This window comes from Ammospiza caudacuta, chromosome 17 (genome assembly GCF_027887145.1).
Source record: "Ammospiza caudacuta isolate bAmmCau1 chromosome 17, bAmmCau1.pri, whole genome shotgun sequence".
Lineage (NCBI taxonomy): Eukaryota > Metazoa > Chordata > Aves > Passeriformes > Passerellidae > Ammospiza > Ammospiza caudacuta.
Genome location: NC_080609.1, coordinates 2820386 through 2846722, shown reverse-complemented (window position 1 = coordinate 2846722; position 26337 = coordinate 2820386). Strand labels below are relative to the sequence as shown.

Below are 26337 nucleotides of genomic sequence, written 5' to 3'. Positions count from 1 at the left end.
TTACAGCTGCCTGTGTTTGTCACTGAACCTGCTGGTGGCTGGCCTGGATGTGCTGCCACCTCTGTGCTGAGCTTATCCCTCAGCTCTTGCTGTCTCCCTGTCCCCACTGCTTGTCCCCTTTCATGCCCTGTGAGGATGAACCCAGGGTACAAGGAGCTGTTTTTCACCAGGTCTCTCTTCCTGCAGCTTTTCCCACAGTGGAGCTGTTCTGTGTGGTGTGGGGAAGGACGTGCACAGCAAAACGGTGAGAGCTGACACGGGCTGGGAGGTTTCCCTGGGAGAGCTGTTCTCCCAGATTCTGTAGTTATTTTCCAGGCAAAACTCTGCTCTCAGCTTTCCTAGAAATGTTCTTGGGGCACATCCCTGTCTCATTAGCTGCCTAGAGAATACTTTCCCTCTGCCTGATGCTTGTGGGTGTTCCTCAGCTGCAAGTGAACAAATTCTTCTGGAAGCAGCTGGAGAGACGTGCTGGGGTTGTGCTTTGGGGCTGTTCTATCCCTGGAATGGTCCCAGCTAGGAGCCAGGCAGGGTGATGGGATTATATCTTTATTTTACTAGCATTTAGGGCAAGATGTGAGGTGAAATCTTCCAGGTCCAGGCATGACTGTGGGAAGGGATGCCAGGCACTGGAGCTGCCGCCCAGCTTTGTAGCTGGGGATGACGCAGATCCCACGTGGAGCAGTCAAAAATAAACTTGTTCCATGGGACTGGGGGTTTTGTTTTGTCAGTGGAACTGTTTTTTATCCTTTAGTGACGACCATCAGCAGTTAGCTGTGCCATCACTAAGTGAAGGAGAAGCCACACAGTGCTCTGTGTTTTTCCCTGCACGTGGCAGTGTTCTGTGATCCGTGTGGGAGCAGGGGAGGTGGGATCAGTGGGGGGAAAGCTGGGTGGGAGAATGGGGGTGCTGGGGGAGTATCTCCCCCAGGGTGATGCCTCAGCCCATGCCAGCCTCTGGGGTGATGCTGGGTTTGGTTTAACACTGTGCTGGAATGCAGAGCATCCTCCTGCATTTCTGTTTGCTCTGGGCAGAGGGTTTGACTCTTGCCCCTGGTGATGGGCACTGAGGGCACACAGAGCTGTCCTGAGCAGTGGGCACGTGCTGCCTCCTGCTCCCCCAGCCCTGGGACTGCTCCTATATCCCAGCAGGCAGAGTTCCCACTGCTCTGTGGATTTTCTCTCCAAGTCTGAGCCCTGTTGCCAGGCAGCCCTGGGATTTAGAACCTGTAATTATGGATTGCAGAAAAGGATATTGCCATGAAGCTTTGCAAAGCTGTTGGACTGTCCTAAACCCTCTGTGCAATGGGTTTTATTTCCCTGCTCCAGCTCTGTTATCAATACTTTGTGCCCAGCTCTGGAGCAGCTGTGGGATTAAAAGCTCTTGTGCTGCCAAGGTTTTGAGCAGCTCTCCCATCACATTTTTTTTGTTTCAGATGGTGGTGGTGTGGAACACTGCTCAGGTGACCCGTGGTGGAGGCGTGACTGTGCTGGCCAAAGCACACACAGATGTGGACATCCAGGCCATGAAGATTGCTTTCTTTGATGATACCAGGTAGTGTGCCAGGAAAAGAAATTGAAAGTATTGATTCTTAGATATTGGGCAGGAATTGTTCCCTCTGAGGGTGGAGTGAGCCCTGGCACAGGGTGCCCAGAGCAGCTGTGGCTGCCCCTGGATTCCTGGCAGTGCCTAAGGCCAGGCTGGACAGGGCTTGGGACAGCCTGGGACAATGGAAGGTGTCCCCATGGCAGGGTTGGAATGAGATGAGCTTTAAGGTCCCTTCACCCCAAACCCCTTTTATTTGATAACTCTGGCACGGCTGGGGGAGAATTGTGGTGCTGCAGCCATTGGTTGCCATTCCTGCTCTCAGTCCTTGCTGTCAGCAGCCCTTGGGACACTGCCCTGCCCTCAGGGGCCCGTGGAGCCCTGCCCTGGTGCTCAGGCCGTGTCTCCCTGCACAGGATGGTGTCGTGTGGCCGGGACAACATCAGGCTGTGGCGATTGCGGAGCGGGGCCCTGCGCTCGTGTCCCGTCCCCCTGGGCGAGTACCACGCCCTGGAGTTCACCGACCTGGCCTTCGAGGAGGGGCCCCAGCAGGAGCCAGAGGACCGTGCACTGTAAGGGGCTGTGAGGGGCTGTGTGTGTGTGTGCCCTGTGAGGGGCTGTGTGTGTGTGTGTGCCCTGTGAGGGGCTGTGTGTGTGTGTGTGCCCTGTGAGGGGCTGTGTGTGTGTGCCCTGTGAGGGGCTGTGTGTGTGTGTGTGTGTGTGTGTGTGTGCCCTGTGAGGGGCTGTGTGTGTGCCCTGTGAGGGGCTGTGTGTGTGTGCCCTGTGAGGGGCTGTGTGTGTGTGTGTGTGTGTGCCCTGTGAGGGGCTGTGTGTGTGTGTGTGTGTGTGTGCCCTGTGAGGGGCTGTGTATGTGTGTGTGTGCCCTGTGAGGGGCTGTGTGTGTGTGTGTGTGTGTGCCCTGTGAGGGGCTGTGTGTGTGTGTGTGTGTGTGCCCTGTGAGGGGCTGTGTGTGTGTGCCCTGTGAGGGGCTGTGTGTGTGTGCCCTGTGAGGGGCTGTGTGTGTGTGTGTGTGTGTGCCCTGTGAGGGGCTGTGTGTGTGTGCCCTGTGAGGGGCTGTGTGTGTGCCCTGTGAGGGGCTGTGTGTGTGTGCCCTGTGAGGGGCTGTGTGTGTGTGTGTGCCCTGTGAGGGGCTGTGTATGTGTGTGTGTGCCCTGTGAGGGGCTGTGTATGTGTGTGTGTGCCCTGTGAGGGGCTGTGTGTGTGTGCCCTGTGAGGGGCTGTGTGTGTGTGTGTGTGTGTGTGTGACCTGTGAGGGGCTGTGTGTGTGTGTGACCTGTGAGGGGCTGTGTGTGTGTGTGCCCTGTGAGGGACTCTGTGTGCGTGTGCCCTGTGAGGGGCTCTGTGTGTGTGTGTGTGCCCTGTGAGGGGCTCTGTGTGTGTGTGTGTGCCCTGTGAGGGGCTCTGTGTGCGTGTGCCCTGTGAGGGGCTCTGTGTGTTTGTGACCTGTGAGGGGCTCTGTGTGTGTGTGACCTGTGAGGGGCTGTGTGTGTGTGTGTGTGTGTGCCCTGTGAGGGGCTGTGTGTGTGTGTGCCCTGTGAGGGGCTGTGTGTGTGTGTGAGCTCCTGTGAGGGACTCTGTGTGCCCTGTGAGGGGCTGTGTGCATCCACCTCAACCAGGCCAGAACTCCAGTCAGGGTCCATAGGGTCTTGGTCTCTGTCTTTGTGATGGTCGTGAGGCAAATGAGGGAACTTCAGACCATGAGGGAAACTTTAGACGTCTCTTACAGCCTGTCACTGTCACCTGTTACTGGCAGCCCAGAGGAGGGAGCTCTGCAGCTCTCCCTGTTAGCATTCTCCTTCCCCCTCCACTACGGCACTGTGCTGGGCTTCTCCCTCAAAATGCAGCTGCCCTCTGGAGCTGGGACAGGCTCTCCCCACTTAGCACGTGTCACCTCCCAAAAGGGCTTTGGCTGCTCACAGAACAGCCTCTTTCCTCTTGCCATGCCGCTGTTGTGCCATATTTAGTGACTCTCTCCCCACCTGAAGCTCTCTGTTGGATTCCTGGGTCAGCGGGAGGAGCCTGGCACACATCCTCTTGCATACAGACACACGCTTTGTTGTTTTATTTTAATCATCAAAGCCTTTGTTGCCACCCCATGTTGTCCCACAAAGCAGAGCTGTCAGCTCAGCCAGCCTGTGGCAGAGGGAGCCTCCTTTCTGGAGTTTATGGCAAGCTTTTAGCTCTTTTGCTAATTTCCATTCCAAAGGGTCAGGAAACTAAATAGGAAGCTCTGACTTCTTTGAAGGTGTGTGGAACACTTGGACACCTTGTTGACCCCTTATATTTCTTGTGAGCCAGGATTGCTTTACACAAACAAAGTAAACCAAAGTGGTTTTTTATTAAAAGCAAATCTCTCCTGTTTTTTTTTCCACAGCTTTGTGTGCAGCAGGAGTGGCCACGTGCTGGAGGTGGACTACAAGAACGTCTGTGTGCAGAGTGCACGGCGCCTGCTGCCTGCACAGCCCCAGGAGGACGGGCAGGAACAGGCAGGGAGCAGCTCAGGTGGGAACAGCAACAGGCAGGGAACAGGAGCAGCTCAGGTGGGAGCAGGAACAGGCAGAGAACAGCTCAGGTGGGAGCAGGAACAAGCAGAGAACAGCTCAGGTGGGAGCAGGAGCAGGCAGGGAGCAGCTCAGGTGGGAGCAGGAGCAGGCAGGGAGCAGGAACAGCCCAGGTGGGAGCAGGAGCAGGCAAGGAACACTCAGGTGGGAACAGAAGCAGCTTAGGTTGGGAGCAGGAGCAGGCAGGGAACACTCAGGAGGGAGCAGGAGCAGGCAGGGAACAGGAGCAACTCAGGTAGGAGCAGGTAAGGAACAGCTCAGGTGGGAGCAGGAGCAGGCAGGGAACACTCAGGTGGGAACAGGAGCAGCTCAGGTGGGAGCAGGAACAGCTCAGGTGGGAGCAGGAGCAGGCAGAGAGAGGGGGACCACCAACCAGTGACCACCTCCACCACCACAGGGGTCAGAAATCTGCTCAAACCAGCCAGCTCTTTTACCTACTGCTGAAGGATTATTTTGAGGTTGTTTAGATCATTGTCTCTTAAGGACTACAAATAACCTTCCTTAGTACAGCAAAGTATCGTTTTAGGAAAGATTTTAGCATTTTAAATGCTGATTGCACTTTCAGAGAAACACTACTTTTAGAAACATGAGACAAGGTCTTCATTTGCTGATGGAAGGCTTAATGGAGAGATGGAAAAAGAACTAAGATTAACGAAAAAGATGAATTTGGGGATTTTTTCATTATTCAGCTGCCGCAGAGCGTTCGGGGAATCTTTGTTGCTCTACATTAAGTAGACCAACTTTCAGCTCTTCCATTAACTTGAGCAGCAGGAAGAATTCACTTTCAAGTGTGATTGCTCTGATATCTTAAAACTTAGTGCATAGTTTGCTTTGGCAAATTGAGCTAATCAATCTATAACGTGGCCTTTGAGAGGCAAGCAACTGCAGTTCTCACTTCATGGGCAGGAAAGGGCCCAGGAGGAGATGAAACAAAGTCCTTGGTGCCTCCTGGTCTCAGTGCTGGCTCTGACTTATAGCCTTTAGACCTGATTTAGGTTGGATATTGGGGAAAATTTCTTGACTGAAAGTGTGGTAAGGCTTTGGAACAAGCTGCCCATTCTATCCCTGAAAATGTTCAAAAAGCCTCTGGTGGCACCTGAGTGTGGCACCTGGGGACATGGGCTGGTGGGGGGATAATGGTTGGGCTCAATGATGTTTTCCAACCTTAATGATTCTATGAATCAAAAACTCCCAGTCTGTGGATTTGTATCTCCCTTCTGCAGAGAGACTTTGGGACAGGGCAGTGAAAGGGCTTGTACCTCAGGCAGTTAATCTGGGATATCCTTTACTATAGGATCCTGTTTGAGGCAAAAATATAGCAGAGGTAGGAATCTTCTGTGCCTGGCAAGAGTTTCACTCTGGTAAAGAGGAGTTTGGAGCCCTGAGAAGGGCTGGCTGAGACCCCTCAGCCTGTTCTGCCAGTCACTGTGGGGTTCCTGCATCCTCCTCAGGCTCAGCTGGGTGTGGGTGGGCTACCAGCCTCAACTCTTGGATGGGCCCCTCTCAGGTTGGGATTTCTTGTTTCACCTGTATAAGGAGCTGTTGCTTTTTGGGTTTCCAGGCCCTGGGATTGCTATAAACAGTATCAGCATGTCCTCGAGCTTCTGTGCCACGGGATCAGAGGATGGCTACGTGAGGCTGTGGCTGCTGGACTTCTCAGCTGCTGTCCTGGAGGCAGGTGAGTAGAGGTGGGAGTGGAGCTTCTGAGCTGCACATGTCCTGCTGCAGATCCAGAGCTCCACTGCCACAGCTCCCACAGCAATCCTCATGAGTCAGGGCTGTGTGATGTGTGCTGCCTCCAGGGCTCACTGCCTTGGAAGTCTTCAGTGGCAATTATTCATGTTTATTCTTGTAACTCATAGCAGAAAGGCAGGATCTCCTGGGAGAGAGCAGACTTGCCATCTTGATTTCTGTCCCCTTCTAGCCACAGCTCATCTGTCCATGAAAAATTAGGGGAGAAGTCGAGCAGTCCTTGATTGTTTTTGAAACAATCACCATTACAGCAGAGCCCAGGGATGCTAGGAAGGGCAGAGACTAATCTCTAATCTGTCACAACTCACACCTGCAAGCATTCAGTCTTTGAGTCATGGGCATTGCTTTCCTTAATGTGGGTCTGTGTCACAGGCATGTTTTATGAAAAATCCTTTCCTTAGGATTTTTTCTCCTGAGAAGCTGAGAGGCCTCAGAAACAAAAAGTAAACATTGATTATCTGCTGCTGTGGAATGCATCTGTGATTGGTCTCATGTGGTTGTTTCTAATTAATGGCCAATCATAGTCCAGCTGTCCAGACTGTCTCAGTCAGTCACAGGATTTTGTTATTATTTCATTTTTCTTCCTTTGTTTGCTAGCCTTCTGATGAAATCCTTTCTTATATTATTTTAGTATAGTTTTAATATAATATATATCATAAAATAATAAATCAAGCCTTCTGAAACATGGAGTCAGATCCTTGTCTCTTCCCTCATCCTGGGACCCCTGCGAACACTGCCACAGTCTGTAGCTATGTTCCAGCTGCTCCTTTCCCAGAGGATTTATTGACTCCTGTGTCTTTCCCCAGAGCATGAGGCTTCAGTGAGTTGCGTCTGCATCAGCCCAGATGGCCACAAAGTGCTCTCCACAACAGCTGCTGGGAGCCTGGGCTACCTGGACGTGCAGGCCCGGGACTACAGCACGCTGATGCGCTCCCACGGGGGCTCCGTGCTGGGCTTCTCCCTGCAGGGCAAGGGGGGGCACATGGCAACAGTGGCCCAGGACAGCACCATCCGAGTGTGGGACCTCGCCTCCAGGCAGCAGGTGGGTGACACAAGAGGCAGGTTGTTAGGAAGGATGGAAGTTTGACAAGGAAGTCTCACAGATATGTGTATGCTTAGCAGAAAGATTTTTCAATGTAGGGTCTGATGGAATAGAGATGGAAGCAAGTTTTGATATAGAAGAAAAGAATTGCTGAGCCAGTCTCACTGGATAACCAAGGAGGCAAAGGGTGTGTTAGTTAGAAAGGGTTTTTATGACTTAGAACAAAGGATAAGCCCACCTCAAACAAGATGTTTTTACCAAGCAGAAAGAGAGCACAGGCAAACAAGGCAGCAAAGCTGCAAGTAGAAAAAAGGTCTCAGAATTTTCCACTGCGAAAAAACTGAAAAACAACTTCTAGCTCAAACTGTAATGTACTGACTTTTAGTGACTGGAGAATAGTAACATGAATATGGTAATTATAGTAGTTATGATAGGCTATAGATAAAAGTTAAGGTATAGATTGGTTCTGCTGTATTAAGATGCTCAGCAAAGAAAAGTCTATAATGCAGTGTAACCAAAACCAAAGGGTCTCCAGGCCTGCCTGCAGCTGCAGCTGACAGCTGTGGGCACAGCTCTGTCACCCACCACCCTGGGCTGCTGTAACCTCTTGGATGGAATAAACTGCGTTTTAGAGAGCTGCCTGGAGTCCTGCATCTCTCATTTAGGCTCTTACAGGAGGTGGTGTCTCAGGGTTATTAAGAGTCTCCCTGGTCTCTGTTTGGTGCAATTATCAAATCCCCACAGTTCAGGAGCCCTCCCTGAAGCGTGAGGGGTACCGTGGGCAAGAGACCCTTTGGAAGTACAGAGGTTGTGGAATTCACATTTTCTGAACCTGAGAGAAGCAGAGAAAAGTATGATCAAAACAATTCTTATCTCATTGGCTGCTCCTGTGTGGTGCCAAAGTGAAATACAATATAGAATTGTTTACCCACAGTGATGGTGGTTTGTGTCCTTGGCCTGTCAGGGCCAGGCGAGTGTGCAGACTGTCAGTCAGCAGACAGTCACAAAATTCTAAGCAGTTAAGTACTTGTACAAATTCAGTTTAAATGTAATGTGATGTAGTCTAATATAATATAAAATAGTATAATAAAGTAATTCATTAGCCTTCTAATAAGATAAAGTCCTCCTCATCATTCCTCCCGGACGTCAGGCAAAAATATCACCGATATGAGGTATTGTTGGACACAACTATTTCCCTTTCCTCCATCTTTTGAAGATTGCTTATTAGCACAAACCATAACACCCAAGGGCTTTATCTGAGTGCCCAAAGACCCAGGACTTCAGTGGGATTTGGATCCATCCAGGCAGGAGCAGGGACATGCTCGTGGTGGAGATGTGAGGCTGATCAGTTGTTGGGTCCAGCTGCAGCTCCAGTGCTCTCCAACTTCGTGCCTGTGGTGTCTCTTCCCTGCAGCTGTATGACTTCTCAGCTGCAGAGGAGACTCCCTGTACTGTGGCCTTCCACCCCTTCTGGAAGATGCTGGCCTGTGGCTTCGACAGCGGGGTGGTGAGGATCTTCAACCTGGCTGCCTCTGACCTCCTGCTGGAGCACAAGTGAGTGGAGTGGGAGCTCCAGGGGTCTGACTGGGTGTCCTGGTGATGAGACAGCCACAGTGACACTCATGGAGCTCCACAAGCCTCAGGTCCCAGCTGGGTGGGCTTGGGGCAGATCTGCTGTGCCAAGGCTCTGGGTGGTGAAAGCCCAAGCTGTGAAAGCTATGAGGGCTTTCTTTGTGATTTCCCAGTGGACAGCAGTAGGAAAGTGCTGGGCAGGGAGCCCTTGTGAGCCTCAGTGTGGGGTTTGGAGGATGCTCCAAGGGAAAAGGGAGCAGGTTCCATCCAGGCTGGAGCCTGCACTCACTGCTTGGTTTTGTGACAGTCAGAGTGTTGTTTGTCCTGGGATGCTGCAGGGGTGAGCACAGCAGGGTCCTGGTTAATTTATCCTCTTGGGTTCTTCACAGTGTTACACTCAACATCACCACTGTTCCCTCTGTCTGTGATTCCTTTTTCTCTTCCCTTTTTCCATGTTTTCTGCCCCCTCAGGCAGCACCGCACTGCAGTCACAGGGCTGACCTTCTCTCCTGATGGCAATTTGATGTTCAGCTCCTGCCTGCAGGGAACTCTGGCTCTGTACAGACTTGTGGCACAGAAAATCCAGGTTCTGAGAGTCCTGGGTAAGACCCTGGGGTTGGGATTGCCTTTCTTCTTTTTCTGTATTAGCACAGACATGCTGATGCCAGAGCCAGCCCAAGCTCAGCCTGCTTGGAGTGATATTTCCCAATGAACTTTCTGAGCTTTGGCATTTACCCCTGCTCTGGGCTTTGCTGAGGTACCTCCAGTCCTGGGGGCACTTCTGGGCCCTTCACAAGGTAGACACTGAGGGGCTGGAGTGTGTCCAGAGAGGGGAACAGAGCTGGGAAGGGGCTGGAGCACCAGGAGGGGCTGAGGGAGCTGGGAAGGGGCTCAGCCTGGAGAAAAGGAGGCTCAGGGGGGACCTTGTGGCTCTGCACAGCTCCTGACAGGAGGGGACAGCCAGGGGGGTTGGGCTCTGCTCCAGGGAACAGGGACAGGACAAAGAGAAATGGCCTCAAATTGTGCCAGAGGAGGTTTAGATTTGATCATGGGAAAATTTCTTCATTGGAAGGGTGGTCAGGCACTGGCACAGCTGCCCTAGGCAGTGGTGGAGTCACCATCCCTGGAAGGATATAAAAGATGTGGATGTGGCACCTGGGGGCATGTTTTAGTGGACTTGATGATCTTAGGGGGCTTTCCCAACCTCAATAATTCTGTGATTTGTTTGTACCTTCTGTGTGAGCAAACCCCAGTGACTGCCAGCCCTTCCCTACCTGTCCTGGTTCAAACCCTCTCATCCTGCTGCTCTGATGATTTCATTAATGTGCTGGGGTCACAGAGATTTATTCATGCCCAAGCCCTGACTCTTTCCATTCTGTACATGTGCAATTTAATTTGTTTGAAGTGGATTGTTGCCCTAATCCTGCCTGCAGCAGAGCTGCTCTGTGCTGGTGAATGGAGCTGGTGGAGAGCTGGAGGCAGGGCAGGGGCAAGGCAGTTTGGAAAAATTAGTGTCACATTTAATGTACACTTTGGAAATGAGTTGTGACAGCACAAGCTTGGGCAGGGAAGGGGAAGTCTGATTTTTATACAGTGTAATACTGCACAAAGAGGAGGAACCTGCCCCAGGAGGTGTGCAGGAGAAGGAACAGGGATTGGAAGAATCAGGGAATTAATCTAAAATCACCCAGGTTTGGTGTCAGTGCTGCAGCTGGACCTTCACGTGGTGCCTCTGCTCTGAAACTGTGTTTGCTGCCTGGTCACGTTCCAGGGACAGAGCAGTGCAATTATGGTCATGGAATAAATACAGAGAATTGCTGTAATTTCTGTGATTTTCAGACCTCTGGGTCTCTCTGCCCTGTGGACTGACATCAGTGTGGTGGTGGTGAGCACTGACCTCATTCTGCTCTGGGTTCAGATGCCCAGGCTGCAGCTGAGATCTCACAGAGCTCCTCATCACAGCCCCTTGTAACACTAAAAAATAAGTCCTGAAATCTATTTTATTCCTTTGACTTTGTTCTGCTCTCCTTGAAAACACTGCATGTTCACTCAGGCAACAAGCTGTACATCTCAACCTTGTTTTTGAGGTGGTTCACTGCACATTCTGGGCGTGTAAATAAAATTTGCAGCATCTCCTAGAAGCACAGGTTGCTTTTTTCTCAAGCTGCTGCTGAGCAGCACCATCAGAGTGGGCTTTGCTGCTGCTCACTGCCTTGCTGTGTCCCCCAGGCAATGTGGTGGCCCGGGATGGTGGCGGTGGCGTGGACACCCTGGTGCTCAGTGGGGACAGTCGCCTGCTGGCCTTCGTGGGGCCCTCCAAGTACGTGGTGACAGTGATGGAGGCCTGCTCACTCGATGAGGTACCCAGCAGAGTCCCCTCACTCTGGGGACAGGGCTGTCCCCTGGGAACCCCCAGGCAGCAGCCAGGGAGGTGGATCAGGGCTGACAGTGAGCTCCCTGTTTTCCCTTCTGTGAGACAGAAATAACACATTCAAGGTTTCTTCTCCTCTGCCTTCGTTCTCTGTTAGAAAGATAATTTGGGGTGTGCTGTGGAGGCTGTCAGCTCTCACCTCTCTCTTGACCTGCTATCCTGGGCATTGTCTGGACCTGCAGCCCCTTGTTAAGTGGAAGGGAAGGGTCCAGGGGGCTCCATAGCTTAGTATTAGGAGCAATCCTGGGGCTCTTGCAGTGTTGTTCAGCGGCTCTTTGTTCCACAGCTGCTGAGGGTGGACATCAGCATCCTGGACCTGCACAGCACCATCCTGGACTCTGCAGTGAAGGTCTGCTTTGGTCCTGTGCCTCAGGGAGAGCTCCTGGTGTCCACTTCTTCCAATAAAATCCTTGTGCTTGATGCAAAAACCGGGCGGCTGGTGCGAGAGGTAGGACACTGAAATTCATCCCCCAGGTCTCCTGTGGGGGCTGGGCACTTCTTGTCTTTCTGGGAGGTTAAATGAGAGAAAAACTCTTCCTGGAGCTCACAGGCTTCAAAGAAGCACAAGTGAGAAGCCTGCAGCTGTCCCAGTGTGCTTGTGCTCAGGGTGAGCCTGAGCTTGTCCTTGTTTTCCACACTGTCACACTGCTGTTCTCTTGCTGAAGTGTAAATAAGGATATGAACCAGCTCAGCTAAGGCTGCTGGTGCCATTTCTTGTCCTCAGGTGTCCCCTGTGCACAAGCTGAGCTGTTCCTCATTGGCACTGAGCAAGGATGGCCAGTACCTGCTGACTGCTGGCGACAAGGTCATCAAGGTGTGGGACTACAGGATGCGCTTCACCATCAACTTCCAGGTACTGCCCACCCGGGGGAAGGGGGTGGTGCTGCATTGTGAGTCCCCAGGGAAGAGAGCAGCAAATGGGCTCTCTATGACCTGGCCCAGTGTCCCCAGTCCCAGTTTGCCCAGCAGAGAAATGCAACCCTGATCCCACACTGTGCCCAGCAGTGGGCACAGGCTAGGGCTGCCAGAGCACCCCAGTGAGAGCCTCTGCAATGGACAGAGGTAGGTATAGCTCTGTGTTAGGGACAGAGAGAGAAAATGGAGAGGAAAATGGTTCACCCAAAGCTTCAGAGATAGGATAAGACTTTGGACTCTTCAGCTTTTGCTTCCTTCCCTGAGTGAGTGTGTTGGAGGTCTGCCCTGGGTTGATCAGCCCTGCTCTCTCCCAGGTGTTCATCGGGCACTCAGAGCCTGTACACCAGGTCGCCTTCACCCCAGACCAAGAGCACGTCATCAGCATTGGGGATGCCATCTTCCTCTGGGATTTCCTGGCTCCACCTCCAGTCAAGTCATCCCCAGGCAGGTAATGGTGCTGGCAGTGCCTGTGTGTGTCCCCTGTCCCTGCCCCTTCCCTGTGTGACTCCAGTCTCCTCCCCTTCCCAGGGCTCGTTCCCCTGTGTCCACTCTGGTGCTGGGCTCAGGTGAGTTTGCCTCTTCCCATGAGTTGTGCTGGCAGCTTTCCCAGAAGGATCTGGGGGGATGTTCCTTCCCTGAGGGGGTCATGTAGTGGGGGGCAAACCAGCTAATTAGCCTTGAGGGACAATCTCAAATTAATTGGCAGCACCTCTCAGTCTGCCTAGGTGGGGATGTTCTGAGCAGAGTCACTCTGGGCTTTCTGGTAGATTTTCAGCTTTTGCCTTCTGTCTTTCTCTGCCTCCATCTCCTCTGTCTTCTTTCTCCCTTATTGCCCCTCTCTCTCTGTCCCTCTCTTTCTTAAAACACAGAGAAGTGGTTTCTATGGAAGCTGAGGTGTCACCATCCAGAAGGATGAGAGGAGCATGGGCTGAAGGAAGTGACACCAAGCCCTTTTCTTTCCCAGACAGAAGCTCTGAGAAGCCCAAGGATGGCTCTGAGACCCCTCGGCAGACAGTGCCTCTTCCACTGCTCTCCTCCCCACCATGTTTGGATATCAGCTCTGTCCACCCAGCAGGGTTTCAAAGTAAGAGGAACTCCTTGCAGGAAAGGGGAAAATTAACCTCGTTTTAGGAAAAACTTGCCTAGTTCAGCAGCATCCTTGGAGCCATCCCTACCTGTGACCCCTTCTGGCAGACCAGTCTGCAATTCCTTCCCCTAAGCTCGGCTTTACTGGGGTTCAGCACCCCTTTATCCTCTGCTCTCCTCCACACACTGAGGTGCTGGCACAGCCTCTCTGACTGTGCTAAACACCTTGTTGGTCATTCCTGTAGGAATTGTCTGCTTTTCCCTCCACTCTAACAGCTGAGCTGTTCCACAGAGCAGGGGTCAGGCACACGTGAAGTGGTCCTGAAGGACATGGGTGGCTCCATCTTCCCCCTGATTTCTCTCCCCAGGTATTTCCTCTGAGTCGGACAGGGAGGAGGAAGCAGAACTGCCAGGCAGCAGCAGGAAGGTGGCAAATGAGCACAGAGATGCCTCAGTCATTGTGGTGGAATCAGATGGGAATGAGGAGCCTGTTGTGAGGCCCAGAGTGAGGCAGGAGAGCTCGAGGTCTCCTGAAAAAGCAGCAAACGGTAAATCCAGGGGTATTGCAGGTTTGTACAGAGCTGCAGGCCTGCATGGCAGCTTGGTCTATCCCCCAAAACCAAAGAAAGAACATGATTATTATTATTATGGAGCAGAGAGACCCAGCCACGTGCCCTGAGCTGTGAGGTGAAAGGCTGCAATGTGTTCCTAAGGAGTTTTCCCTTGGTCGTGACCTTCCAAGGGCACTCAGTATTGAGGGGGACTCACATTGATCCCTAAATCTGCTCGTTTTTCTGGCTCTTTCCCTGCTGCTGCTTCTGGGCACACCAGAAGCCTGCCTTCAGCCTGGAGCCCGTGTCAGCTCTGAGTGGCACGTCCCATTAAATCCAGCTGCAATTAAAGCTCCCAATGGCTCTATTAATAGCTGCACAGCCTGGGAGCTGCAGTGGTGTGTGGCAGCCTGCCAGGAGCAGGCAGCTGCCAGTGCTCAGCCCCTGCAGGACTTGTTGGAAAGCCTCAGGATAAAACTGCCCCCAGTGCTGGAGCTGTGGGGCTCGTGGTTTCACAGGGATCCCACAGCACAAGGTGTGGCTGTCCTTAGGCTGCTTGCAGTGTGGTGTGGGAAATTTAGGATTCTTGGATAACTAATTAATATGATTAAGTAGAAGCTGTTTATTGTTTACATTAAGTACTTATTTATATATTCTAACTCTACTGATTACATTTTTTTAATTGATGTTTTTGTTTGTCTATGTGTTTTGTATGTACTTTTAAGAATATGTGATTGGTTATAGTTTAGGTGGTTTACAGTTCTTTGTGGTCTTGGAATTCAGTTTTTTAGTTACTTCTTTCTTATTTTGATACAGTTTATATCATAGTAACTTTGAATTTTAGAGAACTTTGAGAAAATTATGGTAAGAACAGTTACAAGTGAAATGACTGGTGCACACTGTAGTCTAAGTTGTTCAGATACATTGCTACAAGTGGGAAAGGAACTGAGAACTCCAGGGAATGGCTGGAGCTGAGTCAGGGATGGTCAGGCTGGATATAAGGAATAGGTTCTTTCCCCAGAGGGCATTGATTGAACAGGCTCCCCAGGAAATGGGCATGGCTGCCAGAGCTCCAGGAACGCTGGGATGATGCTCTGAGGTGCAGGGTGGGATTGTTGGGGTGTCTGTGCAGGGCCAGGGGTTGGATCCTTGTGGGTCCCTTCCCACTTGGCATATGTATATGTGTCACACATATGTAAATGTGTATGCATTATGTATGTGTCACACATGTGACACTGCAGTTTGCTTTTTGCCTCGTGCGTGTTCACACATGCACAGCACCTGAATATAAGCAAGCCACAGCCTGGCTGCTGCTCCCAAACCCTTCCCAGGAGCAGCATCCCATAGGTACCATTTTCTCCTTTGTGTGGCAGAGCCCAGGAAGGGAACCAGAACTCCCAAATGTTGCATCCGCCCAGATTCCTACCGGCATTTCACCCCTCGCTTCAAGGCATCAGTGCTCCCCCAGGTGAGAGTTTTGCTGGTTACCTGGTGGAGAACAGGCATTTTGGGGCTGGGGTAGGTGGATTTTCCAAATTGTTTCCATTTTGTTCTCTGTTGGAAAGCAATTTGGGAACTATGCCTCTAGGCTGATGTTCAGCACAGAAATCCTAATGTTAATTCCCTGTTCTCTTCTACATGTAACTCTTCCCAGACTAGTAAAAAGTGAGTTGTGCTCAACTCTTTTTGTGTTGCCCAAATCTGCATACATTTTTATTCAAAAGGAGTGGAAATGGCATGTGCTATTGAGAGTGAAAGACGAGTGAGCAATGGAGTGATTCATTGTGCTCCCATATTTGTGAGCAGCTGCATTGGCAGAGCAGATGGGGAAGGCAAATCCATGGAGCGTAGTGAGGAGAGACACAGCACAGCTCCTGCTCTGTTAACAAACACAGCAGGGATAAAACAGAAACTTAACTCAGCCCTTCCCTAAGCTCTGCTGCTAGTGCTGGGAGAACAGCTACATCCAGATTTCATCCCCACTCCTCTCCTCTGTCCCTCCACCTGGCAGCATTTTTCTCCCAGTTCTCTTCCTGTTGAAATATCTGCATCCAAACCCATGGAACTCTTTCCCAGCAGGATTAGCAGCTGCTCCTTGGCTGGGCATTTGCTGCCAGCCTGTTTTGTGCCCTATCTAAAAGCATCTGTGCCTGGCTGTGCTGGGGCAGTGCCTCTTTTGTTATAGAATGTTATTTGTCTCTTCCGTTATGGAATTGTGTGAGTGTTGGCATGGATCTGTGTGGGATGTGTTTGAGGACACTCACTTTTTCCTGTGTGGGTGTTGATGCATCTGACCAGACCATTCTTCCAGAGATTATTTTAAGCCAGTGTCTGTTTTTCTTGCAGAGTTTCGTGTCTCCTCCAGCGGGCAGTGAGGTGCTGAAGCTGAAAGCAGTGATCGGCTACAATGGGAATGGCAGAGGGAATATGGTGTGGAACCCAGATACAGGTACACTGGGAATGCTCTGCAGGGCTGGGATGTGTTGCCAGAGCAGCTGTGGCTGCCTCAGGATCCCTGAAGTGCCCAGTGCCAGGTTGGACAGGACTTGGAGCAGCCTGGGATGGTGGAAGGTGTCCCTGCCCGTGGCAGGAGGTGGAAGGAGAGGAGTTTAAGCTCCCTTCCAACCCAACTCGTGTGTGATTCTGTTCTGTGATTCTAGGGGTGTGTACTGAGTGAGGTTATGATCCGACTGTTAGATGGGGATCTTTGCTTGAACACAGAGGTTCTTTGTGCTGGTAAAATCCAGTAGCTCCTTGCTGTTGGCAAGCTTTAGTTGGTGGGACAGACTCAGACTCCAGCTGTTGAGTGAACAGAGCAGGAGGGGAGCTCCCAAAGCCCATCCTGCCTCCTTTCTCTAGCTGGAATGGTGGCCAGCAGCTCTGCTTCACTCAGGTTAGGGAAAGTGAGATTTCACCCCGCTCCCAACCTGCTGCTGCTGAGCTGCATCAAAGGCTCAGCTTTTACGTATTAATGAATCATAGCATTTTCCACGTGGGCTGTGGTGGGGGCTGGATGTGCAGCCTTTCCATGAAAACATCCCCTCTCCTCCCCCTCCTCTGCCAGGCTTCTTCGCCTACTCCTGTGGCTGCGTCATCGTGGTTGAAGACCTGCACTCGGGCTCGCAGAGCCACTGGCTGGGCCACGCCGAGGAGATCTCCACTCTCACCCTCAGCCACCACGCCCAGGTGGGAGGGGCTGCTCTGCCCCAGGACAGGGCTTGTCCCTGTCGCTTTGCAGTCCCACAGCCTAAAATCCGTTTTGTTGTTCCTCCTTCTGCCTGGAGGCTATGGAGATTGTTTTGGAGTCAGCTCTCTGTTGTGCTGGAGAATGTCCAGAGAAAGGAACAGAGCTGGGGAAGGGGCTGGAGCACGAGGCTGATGTGGAGAAAAGGAGGTTCAGGGGGCCCCTTGTGGCTCTCCACAACTCCTGACAACAGGGGACAGCTGGCAGGGGTCAGGCTGTGCTCTCTGAACAGGGACAGGATGAGAGGGAACGACCTCAAGCTGTGCCTGGGGAGGTTCAGGCTGGACATTAGGAAGAATTTCTCCATGGAAAGGGTGGTCAGGCATTGGAAGGGGCTGCTCAGGAGTGGTGAAGTCCCCATCCCTGGAGGTGTCCAAGGAGGAGCTGGATGTGGCACTCCATGCCCTGGGCTGGGTGACAACATGGGGATCAGTCACAGGTTGGACTTGGTGATCTTGGAGATCTTTCCCAGCCTCAGTGATTCTGTAAAGGCTGTTCTCTTCCTGTGGGTGATGCTGCCTTTCCCTCCTGCCATCACTGAATGGTTGTTTCTCACTGAATTATCCATTTGCCAGCCACATCCCTTTAATGTGAGATAACTGAAAAAACCGTTAAGGCTAACGAGCATTCTCTAATTACACATTCTCTAATTACTTACACATTGTCTCTTAGGTTCTTGCCTCTGCCTCAGGGCAGAATGGAGACTCCCACTGTCAGATCTGCATCTGGAGCACCCAGGATGGGGCCTGCACAGCAGAGCTGTTCCACCACGAGACACAAGTGCAAGCCATGGCGTTCTCCTGGGATGACAGATTCCTTGTCACCATAGGTGAGCACTCCTGTCACAGCAGCTGTGGGTGCAAAAAGACACCCCAGAGCAGACAGCTCATGGCAGGAGGGTGCTGTGAGCACCAAACTCCTGCCAGATGTGCAGCAGGCTCGTGGGTAGGAAGCTGTGCTGTGGTATCCTTGGGACAGCAGGGAATGCAGCAGTTAGAGCTTTCTTCTCCTGACTCACTGGTGCTTCTTAGACCCCCTGCAAATGGTTTGTGGGTACTATTTATAGTGTGCAGAGGGAAAAACCTTCTTCTGGACTTGTTATTGCTGCCTAGATGGACTTGGACAGAAGTAGCCAGGCTCCCAACTGTGAGCCTCCTGCCAGGCAGCCATGCCAGCACAGGATGGATGCTCAAGCTGTCTGTTTTGTTCAGGCAGGGGACATTTAAAGGACAACATGCAATTAGGAAGCTCTTGTTTTGCATGAGAGGGGACCTGTGGAGCAGGCAATACACTCCCTCCAGGCTGGTGAGGTTGCCTTTGGAGAGAAAAGCAGGCTTTGCTGGAGAGAAAGGGAGTTTTGTGCTCTTCAGGGAGCAGTGTGGGAGAGGAGCTCTCCTCCTCCAGCTCTGGTCTGGGCTGCAGGGGAGGGAAAAGCTCCACAGAGCTTGTGGAGCCTGGGAAAGGCAACAGGAGAGCACTGTCCTCCTGAGCTCTCTGGAAGCTTAGGAGCTTTGCCATCACTGAGGTCAATGCCTTCTGCTCCCACCCAGCTGTGGTGGCTCCATGGAGGTCAGCTCCCACCTCAGCTGGGACCTTGGCAAAGGTGACATCCCGTTCTTTGTCAAGACAGGGTTAGCCCTGAGTGCCCAAGTCACTGGAGAGTTTGGGGCATTCCCAAGGTGTGCAGAGGCTCCCAAGGATGGGGAAACTGCTCTGACATTGCTCTGCCTGCCCAATCCCAGCCCTGGCTGCTCCAGGTGACTCCACTGCCAGGACAGCCTTGCCACAATCTCCAGGGTGAAGTGCTGGGCCAGTTCTGCCTGTCCTTAACTTGGGCAAGCATCTGTCGTGTTGTGCAGCTTGTGCTGAGCACAGGAGGAGCTGTGTCCATGCCTGGAATGGTGTTTGGAACAGCTGTCTGCCAACAGCTGGATGAGGGGTGGCACAGCTGATGTGTGTGTGCTGTGTGGATGCTTGTGAGCATCCTGAGGCAGCAGAGTTCTTCCTGCTCTCTTTCCCTTTCTCCTTAGGGGACTACAGTGACCAGACCATGGCTCTGTGGAGCACCCACACCTATGAGCTCGTGCTGTCCACTTGTATCTCAGAGCCTCTCCACGATGTGGCTTTTAGCCCTTTCTCTCACCAAGACCTTGCCTGTGTGGGGAGGGGAGCTGTGACATTCTGGGTGTTGGAGCAGCAGGAAGCTGCTGTCAGACTCAAGGTAAACCTTCCTTTTACCTTTTAAGGTTTATTTTCAGCATCTCTGACTTATTTTCCAAGCTCCTGGTGAGGGCTCTGTGAGAGCTGATGATTTCTCTCAGTGAGGTGATATTGACTGTGCACAAACAGCTTTTGGTTGTATTGAGGAATTAACTGCAGGAATTGAAGGGAGGAGGATGTTTTTTCTCCTGATTCATCTAAGCACTTTCTAAGTTCATTGCCTTTGACATTGCTGGTTTTTATGCTCTGGCAGGTTCATCGTGCCCCTGCCCCGGACGTGCTGGGACTGGTGGAGCTGACATCTCTCTGCTATGGTGCTGAGGCTCTCCTTTACACTGGGACCAACTCAGGCCAGATCTGTGTGTGGGACACAGAGACCAATTCCTGCTTCATGACGTGGGAGGCTGATGAGGGCGAGATCGGTGGGTGCAGTGCCAGGGCTGCAAGGGGAGCGTGCTGGGAAAGGAGCCCTGAGCTCACACACTTCCCATTTCAGCTGTGCTTGGAAACCAGTTTGCTGTGTTGGATGCAAGATGGGTGGGGTGGCAATGGGTCTGTGACCTGGGTCTCCTGGGGGCTTTATAGAATCATTAATGTTGGAAAAGTTCTCTAAGATCATCAGGTCCAGCCACTGACCCAGCACTGCCAGGTCCAGCACAAAGCCCTGAGCACCACATCCACAATCTGTTTGAGTCTTGCAGGGATGGTGGCTCCACCACTGCTCTGGGCAGCCTGTGCCAAAGCACCCACAGCCCTCTAGTCTGTAAAACAGTGCTGGGCTGTAGAACTTTCCCACTTTGCTGCCTGAGTGGCTGTCAGGAGCACCCAGGGATGATGACAGGGTATCATTGTCACCACCTGTAATAAAGGGATGAGACCATTGTTGGGCTTGAAATGATTTACAGCTCAGACAAACATCAGTCTCAGAGGCCATGAGATTTTAGAGGAGCAGGCAGTCAGCCATAGCACAAAGTAGTCACAAGTTCTTTGTTACAAGACAATATAGAACTTTCTAACCCAATGGACAGTTGCCACAGGGTTTATTTTGCTTTTCTAACCTATCACCTTTACTTACTTCTACTGCACTGCAGATATTTTATCCAATAGGCTTCTGTCTCACATGCACACTGATGCTTCTGTTGTAACTGCTAAACTCTTAGCTTATTCTGTACAACCTCACCCCTACAGTATAAACCCTTCACCATCTTTCCCATACAGTTTCTTACTCGCTTAAGGCATATTCTTACTTACAACTATAGAAACATAAGTTTCTGAATTTTCTGCTTAATGTCTGTGTATTGTATTTTTACATCAATGCAAGCTTCTCCCGAGGCTGCAAATCAAACCCTTCAGTGTCTGTGGAAGTTTCAGTTTTTTCCAATTCCCACATGTCTTGGTTTGAATGGACAGGTGTCTGTTAAGGAAGGCAAGAGCCTTCCTTGAAATGGAAAATGGAAACCCCTCCCTCTGAATTATTATAACTTTTTAATTAAGAGGCTCCCAGGCAAAGATATGGGAATAGGAATAACAGGTTTTTTACTAGGAAAAATTAAAAAATACAAATGCCATAGTACAAAAAACCCAGAAAACAAAAAACTGCCAGAGTCAGAATAGGAGCTGACACTCTCTTGGTCAGGGTGCTGGTAGCAGTCTCATTCCATGGCCCTCCTGCAGTGCCAGCTGTGGCTCTGCTGCAGCAGGGATCCTGCACAAGGGGGGAGTTTTCCTCTGCAGCTCCAGGGCTGCTGCAGATGGGCCTGGGCTCCCTCTGGCCATGCAGGGCAGCAGAAAGCTGCTCCTCTGGCAGTGCAGGGGGCAAAGGCTGCTGTGCTGTGCCAGGCTCAGATTGGATCCAGGTAGGAATGCTTGGCTCCTCCCCTGGGCACAGCATCTCCCCATGGGATGCTGGCATTGGATCAGCCCTGCAGGGACACTCAGTGGCCATGGACAGCAGAGAGAGTTGGTTGTGGAAGAGATAAAACTGCCCCGTGAACAGAGGATACCTGCCCCATGTCTGACAGCTGTCAGACAGCATACACACATACCTTACCCCCAGCACACCTAGCAGGGACCCTGCACACTGACAGGTGCCCTTCCTCCTCCCCAGGGGTGCTGCTGTGCCGGCACCAGCGCCTGCTCAGCGGCAGCAACACCAAGCGCATCCGCCTGTGGTCCGTGGGCAGCGTGCAGGAGCTGAGGCTGAAAGGGCCCAATGCCAGGTAGGAGCTCATGGTCTCTCAGCTGGCAGCCCCCAGGACCTGTCTGAGAGGTGGCTTTTTGCAGACAGACACCACGTGCAACCACGCTGCTCCTGCTGCTCTTCATCCTTAGCTTTTTCTCTGCATCCTGTGACTGCTGATTCTTTCTGTCTGGATCTTTTGACTGAATTTTTGCCACAGGTAGCTGAACCCTCTTAATAGTGGAAGTGGGTGTTTATCGTGCCTGAAGTTTGTGTCTGTGGTTTGTAGGAATTCCTTTAGGAGAAGTAGGGAAAATACATTGCCTTTGTTTCTTCTCTCATGCTATTGCATGCCCTATTCTTTTCTTTCCTGTAAAAAGATGGTTTAAGTACAAATCACAGAAATTGAATGGTTTGGGTGGGGAGGAACCTTCAAGACCATCCCATTCCAACCCTCCCTGCCATGGGCAGGGACACTTTTCACTATCCCAGGTTGCTCCGAGCCATGTTCAGCCTGGCCCTGGGCACTGCCAGGATCCATGGGCAGCCACAGCTGCTCTGGGCACCCTGTGCAGGGCCTGCCCACCCTCACAAAAAATATTCCTTCCCTATATCCCATCCAACCCTGTCCCCTGGCAGTGGGAAACCCCTCTCCCTTGTCCTGTCGCTCCAGGCTCCTGTCCAAAGTCCTTCTCCAGCTCTCCTGGAGTCCTTTAGGCACTGGAAGGGGCTCTGAGGGCTCCCAGGATGAACAACCCCAGCTCTCCCAGTGACTGTTCCATGGACACAAGCCCCTCATTGAACTGGCTCATTAGGAAGTTGGATTTAAAGCAGGCAGAGTGGCTGTTCCAACATCTGAGCCAGTCCTTCTCCCACCCTGCCTTCCTGCAGGTCTGGCTCAGTGCTGCTGGAGCACGAGATCACCCTGGATGGGACCATTGTGAGCGCAGCCTTTGATGACTCCCTGGAGATGGGGATTGTGGGCACCACGGCAGGGACCCTGTGGTACATCAACTGGCTGGAGAGCACCAGCATCCGACTCATCAGTGGCCACAAGAGCAAGGTCAGAGGCTGGGCCTGCTTTGAGTTTTGCTGTTGCTTCAGGGTCTCTTTCTGTTACAGAAAAAAGGCGTTCAAATGGTGGGAGAGAAGGTATTTTATGACAGCTTGCAGTGCACCTTGCCTGGACTACCTTTGGGGTTGGTTTACTCTTTGCCATGATTGATAAGATTGGAAAAGACCTGTAAGATCATCAAGTTCAAGCACCAACCCAGCACCACGACATTAAACTATGTCCTCACATGCCACACCTACACATTTTTTGAACACTGTTGGGTATCGTGAATATTTTTGAATACTCTAGGATATGGTGACTCCACCATTGCCCTAGGCAGCCTGTGCCAGTGCTTTTACAACCATTTCTGTGAAGAAATTCTTTCTAATATTCAGTATAAATCTTCCCTGGTGCAAGTTGGGGACATTCTCTCTTGTCCTGTTAGCCCAAAAGCAAAGCTCTGCACCATCTTTTTTGTTCCCTCTCATCTGGTGGGTCCCATGAGCACAATCCTGGGGATGAAGGGGCAGGGCAGCTGATGTGCTCTGGGCTGTGGCACCCTTAGAGCCCTGCTGTGTGCCTTTTCCCTGGAGCAGGTGACTGAGGTGTGCTTCAGTCCTGACGAGAGTCACTGTGCCACGTGCGGCGAGGACGGCAGCGTGAGGATCTGGGCTCTGGGCAGCACCGAGCTGGTGGTGCAGTTCCAGGTGCTCAACCAGGTAAGGGATCACATCAGTCCCTTCCTCTTGGCACAGGGAAGTGTCCCCTGTGTCACCAGGTCTGTGCCAATTTCCTTGCAGAGCTGCCAGTGCCTGGCCTGGAAGCCTCGTCCCGTTGGGGTGTGGCCTCGTCCCGGCGAGAGCCAGCACGTGGTGGCAGGGTACAGTGATGGCACTGTCCGTGTGTTCAGTGTCTCCAGGACAGAGATGGAGCTGAAAATGCACCCCCATGCCGCTGCTCTGACAGCAGTCACCTACTCCACTGATGGTGAGGCTGCCTGAGGGGGACACTGGGGACATGGGACCTCAGGGAATGTGGCTTGGTGCTGCTCTGTGTCCTGGCCCCCTTCCCAAAACCCCAGGGCCAGGGAGAGCCACAGAACTTGTCCCAGTGAGCTCTGGTGAGTCTGCCAGCTGGGCATGTGCTGGGTGGGACACAGGAGGTGCATTGGCTCTGGGATAGCCAAGGGGTTTGGGTACAACAAACACCTTTGTTTTATGATCTGCTGTGGCTCTTCTTCAGTATTGAGGTGTAGTGGGTGTCTCTGAGACATCTCATCACACCCAGCCCTTGACTGGGATGTTCCCAGCCTTTCACAGTGTTTCAGGACACTGATATTCCATAGCTTTGGACCTTTCTCCTCTTTTTTTCCTCCTATAAGAAGTGTCCCATTCTTTCCTCTCCTCTGCCACCAGGGGAAATGATCCTATCCGGGGGCAAGGATGGGATAGTGGCTGTCAGCAGCCCTCGCACTGGAATGACCATCCATGTCCTGGCTGACCACAAAGGCTCCCCCATCACTGTTCTCCAGTGCACCAGGAAGCAGGTGAGACCTCAGGAGTGACCCCAGTCCCCATCTGTCACTGCACAGCTCTGGTCAGCAAGTTTGCTTTGGTGTCCCTTGCTTTTCCTCTTTGGAAGTCTTCCTCCATCCCTTCCAGAAAGTTCTGATCAGCTTTTCCAGGGGTATATTCAGTGGAATAAATCTCCATGTATTGCAGGTGCAGCCTGAGTTGAGGCTGTACCTGCAGGGGGACCTTTGGTGGCAGCTGTTGACACCCTGCACATGGGTGTGACATGAACCTGTGCCACAGGCTCTTGGAGAGCAGCATCCCTCAGGAGCAGCCCAGGCTGTCAGCCTGCAGACCCTGTGCCCCCCAAAAAGGGTTTTTGGTTCCTCTGAGCTGGGAAGTCTTGGCTGTGCAGCAGTGGGATGGTTTGATACTCCTTTATCCTTCTCTTCATGGAGAATTTTTTCCCTTTGCACAGCAGAAATGAGAATAGTTTTCTCTAAGCTCTCAGGCTTTAAGATCATCTACACTGCAAGGCTGTGTTTCCTGGTAATCTGAGACTGAGGAAATCCTCCTTGATTGGAGGTGAAGGACGTTGTTAGGGGACACGTGGTACTGGAAATAACTCCCCTAGGAGATGTGCAGATCCACAGGGTGTCCCAATGAAGAGAACTGAGTTGTTCAGACCAGAATTTGGGTTGGAAAGGGCCTTAAAAACCATCCATTTCCAGCCCCCTGCTATTGTAAATCAAAGGTAACTCTGACAAAGGGGAGAGAATGATGCATCTGACTCCATTGATATCAGAAGGCTAATTAATTACTTTATTATACTATACTATATACATTTCATCTAAACTGAATCTGCCAAGCATTCACTCTGCACACACCTGCTCACACTGCACTGAATCTCATGACTGTCACCCAACATTCCCCACACACACACACTCTTGGCCCTGATAGGCCAAGGAAAGAAAACATCCTCACTTTGGCTAAACAATCTCCATATTGCATTCTGCTTTGGCACAAACACAGGCACAGCAAGTGATAAGAATTGTGTTTTCCCTTTCTCTGAGGTTCAGAGAATGTGAATCTCAGAAATCCTTGGGAAGAATTGTGCCTTGCTTTTCTCTGTGAAGGGAAATGTGGCAACACCCTGCCATGTGCAGGGACCCCTCTCACTAGACCAGGTTGCTCCAAGCCCTGTCCAGCCTGGTTTTGGACACTTCCAGGGATGGAGCAGCTGCAAACAGAGGTTAATCCTGGCTTTCATCCCTTAAACACAAGCCCCATGTTCCCATGAGTTCCTGTCCCACTCTTTACTGTCCCCCTCCTTCAAAGCCTCTGTGCACCAAGGACAGGGCTGTGTTTCTGCTCCCAGTACTATGAGAAGGAGGGGAGCTCACTAGGACAGGGCTGTGTTTCTGCTCCCAGTACCAGGAGCTCGGGGTGGAAGGAGGGGAGCTCACCAGGACAGGGCTGTGTTTCTGCCCCCAGTACCATGGGAAGGAGGGGAGCTCACCAGGACAGGGCTGTGTTTCTGCCCCCAGTACCATGAGAAGGAGGGGAGCTCACCAGGACAGGGCTGTGTTTCTGCCCCCAGTACCATGGGAAGGAGGGGAGCTCACCAGGACAGGGCTGTGTTTCTGCCCCCTATACCATAAGAAGGAGGGGAGCTCACCAGGACAGGGCTGTGTTTCTGCCCCCTATACCATAAGAAGGAGGGGAGCTCACCAGGACAGGGCTGTGTTTCTGCCCCCAGTACCACGAGCTCGGCGTGGAAGGAGGGGAGCTGTGGCTGGCAGCCAGCTCCGACCGCCGCGTCAGCGTCTGGGGCTCCGACTGGCTCCAGGACAAGTGTGAGCTCCTTGACTGGCTCAGCTTCCCAGCCCCTGCTGGCCCTGAGGTGAGTGTGGCACCTGCCAGGCCCTGCCTGCTCCTGGTGTGAGGCTGGGCACCAGCAGAGATGGAGGAGGGAGGCTCTGAGAGTGACTGTGTGCTTAGGGAAGGCATCTCTGTTAGTCCAGCCCACAGAGTGTTGCCAATGCACCTTCTTGGGTGTGGAAATAAAGTAGCAGGGCCAGACTGCTCTGCAGCACTGACTTTAAGCATGGGAGCCCTAAACTGCACCTGCAAAGAGCTGAGAGCCCTGTGGCAGCAAAGCAGAGCCCAGGCAGCAGTGAGAAGGAGGGAGAGCTAATTATGAGCTTGCTGCTAATTCTGACACTCCTGAGTGTGAGTGCTCTGAGCCAGGAGCATGGTGATGGCTTCCCAGAGCCAAGTACTCAGCCCTGTGTGCCCCTGCTGCTTGGCAGAAGCCTCTGGCTCCAGCCCAGGGGCAGGGTTTGGGCAGCAGGACACCTGCTGGAAAAGCAGGAGGATCTGTGTTGGTTGGAGAGGATGGAGCTGGTCCCTGGTGCAGGTGACATTGGCAGACAGAGGGGAGCTGGGTGGTTTTGGGGGGGAAAGAGGCAGTGCCTCAGACTGGGTCCATACAGCACCTGGGCTCTGTCAATAATTCTTCCATTTATTACCAAAAAGATGGATTTGCTCTGGAAAGAAGCTCACTACAGCTCTCCCTGCAGCATGAAGGTTTGATCTTGCATTCTCTGCTCAAGATCTGCCTCCTGGGCCCTGTTTTCGTGTGTTAAGCTGATT

At 52.1% G+C, this 26337-nt stretch overlaps 1 protein-coding gene across 1 annotated transcript in view; it reads left to right on the top strand.

The window, feature by feature from the left end:
• WDR90 (WD repeat domain 90) overlaps nucleotides 1–26337 on the top strand; it is a 36609-nt gene that overhangs the window by 8377 nt on the left and 1895 nt on the right. The window contains exons 12-38 of the mRNA XM_058816106.1: nucleotides 187–244; nucleotides 1434–1552; nucleotides 1960–2115; nucleotides 3939–4066; nucleotides 5687–5803; nucleotides 6684–6919; nucleotides 8334–8473; nucleotides 8963–9093; nucleotides 10721–10851; nucleotides 11209–11370; nucleotides 11647–11775; nucleotides 12152–12285; nucleotides 12366–12403; nucleotides 12802–12921; nucleotides 13292–13471; nucleotides 14848–14942; nucleotides 15821–15923; nucleotides 16539–16660; nucleotides 17391–17547; nucleotides 18749–18939; nucleotides 19192–19360; nucleotides 21046–21157; nucleotides 22009–22180; nucleotides 22768–22890; nucleotides 22972–23158; nucleotides 23587–23717; nucleotides 25442–25585. Coding sequence (XP_058672089.1) covers nucleotides 187–244; nucleotides 1434–1552; nucleotides 1960–2115; nucleotides 3939–4066; nucleotides 5687–5803; nucleotides 6684–6919; nucleotides 8334–8473; nucleotides 8963–9093; nucleotides 10721–10851; nucleotides 11209–11370; nucleotides 11647–11775; nucleotides 12152–12285; nucleotides 12366–12403; nucleotides 12802–12921; nucleotides 13292–13471; nucleotides 14848–14942; nucleotides 15821–15923; nucleotides 16539–16660; nucleotides 17391–17547; nucleotides 18749–18939; nucleotides 19192–19360; nucleotides 21046–21157; nucleotides 22009–22180; nucleotides 22768–22890; nucleotides 22972–23158; nucleotides 23587–23717; nucleotides 25442–25585 — 3685 coding nt within the window. The remainder of the gene's footprint in view (nucleotides 1–186; nucleotides 245–1433; nucleotides 1553–1959; nucleotides 2116–3938; nucleotides 4067–5686; nucleotides 5804–6683; nucleotides 6920–8333; nucleotides 8474–8962; nucleotides 9094–10720; nucleotides 10852–11208; nucleotides 11371–11646; nucleotides 11776–12151; nucleotides 12286–12365; nucleotides 12404–12801; nucleotides 12922–13291; nucleotides 13472–14847; nucleotides 14943–15820; nucleotides 15924–16538; nucleotides 16661–17390; nucleotides 17548–18748; nucleotides 18940–19191; nucleotides 19361–21045; nucleotides 21158–22008; nucleotides 22181–22767; nucleotides 22891–22971; nucleotides 23159–23586; nucleotides 23718–25441; nucleotides 25586–26337) is intronic.